This window comes from Gregarina niphandrodes, assembly GCF_000223845.1.
Source record: "Gregarina niphandrodes unplaced genomic scaffold scaffold00014, whole genome shotgun sequence".
NCBI lineage: Eukaryota > Apicomplexa > Conoidasida > Eugregarinorida > Gregarinidae > Gregarina > Gregarina niphandrodes.
Window position 1 is genome coordinate 174,385 of NW_011645784.1, and position 5,388 is coordinate 179,772.

At 51.0% G+C, this 5,388-nt stretch overlaps 5 protein-coding genes across 5 annotated transcripts; 2 read left to right on the forward strand and 3 right to left on the reverse strand.

Moving 5' to 3' along the window:
- Positions 1–330: 330 nt before the first annotated feature.
- On the forward strand, positions 331–798 carry GNI_079160 (putative ring-finger E3 ubiquitin ligase; the record flags this gene model as incomplete). Its single annotated transcript, XM_011132295.1, has 1 exon — positions 331–798. One exon carries the CDS (start codon positions 331–333, stop codon positions 796–798), a length of 468 nt encoding a protein of 155 aa, XP_011130597.1.
- A 128-nt stretch (positions 799–926) lies between these two features.
- On the reverse strand, positions 927–1,349 carry GNI_079170 (putative histone H2B; the record flags this gene model as incomplete). The annotated part of the gene is made up of 1 exon (XM_011132296.1): positions 927–1,349. The coding sequence occupies one exon, from the start codon at positions 1,347–1,349 to the stop codon at positions 927–929; it is 423 nt and encodes a 140-aa protein (XP_011130598.1).
- A 201-nt stretch (positions 1,350–1,550) lies between these two features.
- On the reverse strand, positions 1,551–2,489 carry GNI_079180 (brix domain protein; the record flags this gene model as incomplete). The annotated part of the gene is made up of 1 exon (XM_011132297.1): positions 1,551–2,489. The coding sequence occupies one exon, from the start codon at positions 2,487–2,489 to the stop codon at positions 1,551–1,553; it is 939 nt and encodes a 312-aa protein (XP_011130599.1).
- Positions 2,490–2,779: 290 nt separating this feature from the next.
- GNI_079190 (hypothetical protein) lies at positions 2,780–3,481 on the reverse strand (the record flags this gene model as incomplete). The annotated part of the gene is made up of 1 exon (XM_011132298.1): positions 2,780–3,481. The coding sequence occupies one exon, from the start codon at positions 3,479–3,481 to the stop codon at positions 2,780–2,782; it is 702 nt and encodes a 233-aa protein (XP_011130600.1).
- A 252-nt stretch (positions 3,482–3,733) lies between these two features.
- On the forward strand, positions 3,734–5,360 carry GNI_079200 (putative transmembrane protein; the record flags this gene model as incomplete). The annotated part of the gene is made up of 2 exons (XM_011132299.1): positions 3,734–5,302; positions 5,334–5,360. The coding sequence occupies 2 exons, from the start codon at positions 3,734–3,736 to the stop codon at positions 5,358–5,360; spliced, it is 1,596 nt and encodes a 531-aa protein (XP_011130601.1).
- Positions 5,361–5,388: the final 28 nt, after the last annotated feature.

Consider the following 5,388-nt stretch of genomic DNA (forward strand, 5'->3'; position numbering starts at 1 on the left):
AATGCATTGGAACTGAAGCAAGAGAGAAACTATAGAAATAGATCCATCGAGCACAGTTGCACTATGTTTAAAAAAAAAAAAATTTTTTTAATACGAGACAAAACAAAACCATGAGGCCGTTACAAATCGACAGCCGACATCCTGGGCGAAGGGTGCCGAGCTGGTTGGAGCTGGTTGGCGCTGGTTGAAAATGCCTGGGTGATTCAGTGCCAGATTCCCTTCTTTTTGGTGCCGTCTTATGCCCAGTCCAGACACTCCCATTCCTTCAGCGTGTGGTAGTGGGTCCGCAGGGCCGGCCCACAGGGCTGGTTTTATTTCCATGTAGTAACAATGTCGGGGGGGTTGAAACCCGGTTTTGATTGCAATGTGTGTTACGAGAATCCTGTGGACCCGGTGGTAACTAAATGTGGTCACCTATATTGCTGGAAATGCTTGCATAGCTGGTTGGAGAAAGGAGTCGCGGAGTGTCCAGTATGCAAGGCCGGCGTCACAAAGGAGAGTGTTATTCCTGTATATGGTCAAGGCAGCAGCTGCGAAGACCGTCGAGATGTCCCCAAGGAATCTGTGCCGGAGAGGCCAAATGCCCAACGCGATCCGCCCCCCAGGCGTCGCGAAGGCCCCCGGCACGGCTTTACGAGCGGCGCATCCATTCACATTGGTGTCTTTCCTTTCGGGCTGACTGTGAATATTGCGGACTGGTTTGGTGGTACCGACGAAGAAACCCAGAACATGTTAGTGGCGTTGGCGTTTGTTGGTCTTTCTATGATAATAGTCTGGACTGTTCTTTTTTCTTTATAAGCATTTATTTTTGTTTCCAATTTTATCCTTTCTGTAAAATAGAATTCTCCTTATCTAGCTATCTATGTGCGGACACACGTGTGTGCACACACTTTTGTGCCTTCATTTCTAATTGGCGGTCGTATCCCTCATTGGTTGTGATCTTCCTTGTCTTGCAGTCTTTGGTACCTTGCCACAGTCTCCGTGCCCGCTTGCAAAAGAAATTTCGTCAATTCAGATCTGCCGCATACGAATTGTATGCCCCTATTGATTGCATTTGGCTTCATTGTCATTTGAGATCTAAACTTGCATAATGTGGATGCTTCGGATCCAATTCTGCAAAGCAGGTCGTCGAGCATAGAAGATAAAACAAGGCAAGAATGTTTTTTTAGTATTGCTTGATCTCCTCCCACAGCTCGGAATAGCCGAATGATGTAAGTATCCCAGCGAATTCTGCCGGAGCGCCGTTTCTTCCTTTGACCTTCTGCATTGCTGGCAATACCTCGGACGTTCTGAGCTATTTTCCCCTTGCCAAAACCGCCAGTTGATTTCATAGCAGTTAATTTCACCATATTAGCGGAAGTAGGTTTTGTAAAGGCAGATTAAACCTCAATCGTAGCCAGGGCTCAGAACGTCAATTGTACAATAATATTGTTGAATTGAAGAATTGTACTAAAAAAGAGACGCCCTGCCGTATACAGAATTATATGGCAATCAAGCACACTGGTGGTGGTATCCTGGTGGTGGTATCCAGGTGGTGGTATCCAGGAGGATCATAGGTGATGTTGTTTGGCTGTTTCTTGAAGTTTGGGTCTCCAGAACCATTCGAACTTGCCGCATTCTCTATCCAGAATGCCTTCTTGTAGCGATCTAAGTTTAAGCGTGAATCTGGGTCCGATTTCTGCGAGTCTGGCAGTGGTTCCACCATCTTCAAATACGTAGCGGTAATGTCGGAAGAAAATGAAGTCATGCTTATTAACAAAGGCTATGACTCTTCGTCCGATGAACTCTGGTTTTCGGGGGATGAGTGAGTGTAATTGTCTTTTCAATCGTCGAGCTACGGCGGTGCTGAAGTTATGTAGAATGATTTCCGGGTTATGGTTGGTCGCATTGACGCCTTTTAATGTGCGGGCGAGGACGACTCCACTGAGTCTAAAATGGGATGTGGGTCCTTCGGGTAAGTGTGTCAGAAAGACACCATGAGGTTCGCCTTGTCTCTGTTCGAAAATCATGAGGTCGGTAAACCCACGATCTGTCGCAAATTTTACCAAGTCTTCTGCCAATACATACTTGCGACGATCCACATAATAACTTTCTGGGAACACTACCTGTAACTCTTTCAACAACTTAAGCATTGGTCGTCCCGGACGCACAATCGTTGTCATCAATATCTTAGGCTGACCACTCGCTCCTGAAAAATACGACTGGAATTCGTCCACCTTCTCCGCGTCCAACACATCCTCAAACGCCACATCATCGTCCAAAACAACCTCGTCATCCAAATCACGCATAGACTCCACCGTACGAGGCACCTGTCTCTCCACCTTCTCACCTCGAGCCTCCGCTTCTTTACGCAACCCACGCTGCACACGATTTATGCGCTTCTTCTCCTCCCGATACGCCTCACGCTCCTTCAACCACTGGCGCTTCTGCGCCTGTCGGGTCAACACACTCTCCTCCTTCCTTGACCCCGACCGCGACTTCTTCGCCATATTTACTCCAACAAAAATCCGTTCCCCCCGCACGCCCTCTTTCAGCCAGCCCACCCACCAGTGCTGCCGGACCCGCTCCACACGTCGGACCCCACGACGCTGCTCCACGCGTCGGACCCCACGATGCAGTTGATAGTAACTTCCGTTAATCGCGGGTAACACCGGACATTGGTCGTACCCGGCTAAATACCAGGCAACAGTCATCAAAACGGTGTTTTCTATCTATCTAAACTTCATTGAGATTTATCGTCGCTACATACGACTCAGCATATGACTCAAGCGTAGCGCCGTTAGTATTCTTGGCTGTCGTTAACGTCGGTTTTGTCCGCTGCCTTCGTCCCCTTGCCGACTGTGGTGCCTTTGACAGGTTGGCCGAAGATAACGTTCTTAAAGATGGCGGCCATTTCTTCTTCCGCCTTTACGGCCTGTTGAATGTGTTGAACGGTGACCTTGGGTCTTTCATTGGTCTTGCTCTTCTTCTTGTTCTTGGCAATCTCGATAGCGCTGTCGATCAGCTCCGTCATGAAAGTGTCTAGTGCAGCAGCCAGAAAGACAGCAGTGGCCATGGACGTATTGGGCGTATAACGCTCCTGCACGAGGCGACGGCGCACCAAGGCGGGAGGAATGAACAGGTTAAGACGCTCCTTGAGTGAGCCTCGCTTGGCATCTTCTTTACGAGTCTTCAGTACCGTCTTGCTCTTGCTCCTGGGGGGTGGTGCGTCAGACCGTGGGGCCGCTTCCGCTTCCTCTTCTTCTTCTTCCTCCATTCCCTCTTCGTCCTCTTCCATTCCCTCGTCCTCCTCCATTCCCTCGTCCCCATCCCCTTCCTCTTCTTCCTCCTCCTCCTCCTCCTCCTCGTCGTCTGTGTTGGGACGGGTGGCCTCCTTGCCGACTAGTTCTTCCGCGTCGAAGTCCATAGCCACTCCCTTCTCCTCCTCCTCCTCAAACCCTGTGGCAGCAGGTCTGCGACGCTGGATAGAACCCCTGGCCATGGCGATCCAAGAAGTATATCTTATTACCTTTTTAAAGCAACTGCTTCTCAACTCAGGCGCAGACTGGTGCGATAGAGACAAGACGTCGGCAACCTCCTGGCTCCTGGCTCTCCCCGCCGCAGCCCCCTGCCAGCAGACAGGTTCCTGGCCGGGCCAATTTCGAGACCGGAAATAGATGGCCTTAGTAAGCTCACATGCGGGGTGGTCGGTGTCGATTTCACGGGTTGAATTCACTATAGTTCTGACAGGGATATGAGCGGTCATCATGAGCCGGTGTTCGTGAGTACGCCTGCAGCCTTGGTGGAGCGGGGGATGGGTGACGAGAGTACATTGAAGTCTAGGTTGTGCCGTTCAGTGAACGGAACTGGTGTGAATTCGAAGCAGTTGCAATTGGTGCCTTTGAGTTTCAGCAAGCAAGGTACTGAAAGGAGATGGCGGAATCATATCAGTTTGCCTTGGCGATTCCGTAACTACTGCTTCATGAGCTTCTACTTGGCTACGCTGGTGTTCGGTTGGGTCGGTTTTTTTCTGGATTCGTCAGACAGGCGATTACTGGATAGCTATTCGGAGCCTAACTGGCAGTTTCACACTCTGTATGCGGTGGCTCTCTGTCTGTGTCTCCTGACGTTGCTCCTGACCTGGCTGAGTGGCGACCCGGCCTGTGGTTGGTTGGACCGGTTGAATGCAGCTGAAGAGTCAAACGGTGGAGCGGCCCTAACGAGTAAGCCCGAAGGCCGTGAAGCTAGGGGATCTCCGGCGGCGACTGCAGAGGCCGCGGCGGTAGTGGGGTACTGCACACCAGGCCCGGGAGCAGCGAGTTCCGAAGGCGGCGGTGCGCTCGATTGCGCCACGGAGCCGGAGACGTCGCCACGACGACGGCTGTTGGACTCGGGTTGGTTACGGAACCGATTAGAAAGTTGGTCGTACGTGTACTTGGCGTTGCACTTGGTATCGGCGGTGTTGTTGTTGTGGAGTGCGATATTTTCAGAACACACTCCATTGGCAGCTTTCGGATCGACGGAGGATATGTCCGCCCGTGTGGAGGAGTTGGCGGCGGTGACGGTGGTACTAAAATACAATATGTTGGTAACGATATTCCTGACATTTCCGTGGATGGTAACGGCATTGTTCTTTCAAGCACGAGTTAATATGATATGGCCCTTGTTAATGCTTGAGTTAGCGGGTGTTGTTGGCTGTTACTCACTGCTAGGTGCCAAGGTACATAGGAACTACGACTGTGTGATCTGGGGTGTACTCAATGCCTTGTTACTGCTAGCTTGCTACATATTCCGCTACCATCGTGAACTACAAGAACGACTTGACTTTCTCACATACATGCAGACACAAAAACGCATGAACGTACTACACCAAGAGGTAATGCGTTTGAGCCCCATCAGAGGTGAAACGAACATTCATGGAGAAAGCACTCTCGAAGAAATGCTGAGCCTCCTCAAACAAACACGCAACCTCCTCACCGTTGCCAACACCAAAATCCAGTGCCCTGAGGCACTCCGCGCAATGGACATTGTCAAGGAAGTCGTCAAGACAATGTCCATTGGCGGCGACCTTTTCAAGGTCCGATTCGCCAATATTGGAGAAGAAGGCGAAAACATTATTGACCAATACATACGAGGGGGTCATAAACGACGCTCCGCCGATCAAAACTCACCCGACGGTACCGAAGGCCAAGGCCCCGTTGGTAACAGTGGCATCAACTCCGACGAATCCGCCAAAGACACCAAACAAGCGCGACAAGCCGTCATGAACACCAAACGATTACGCACTACCAACGTTGGCTTCGATTGCTACATGCCCCCCGCCGTTCAAGCCACCACCGAAACGCCCCCATCAGGCATCGAACTCGGAGACATCGCCGTAACCCTCCCCTCTCTCGGGACCACCCCCCC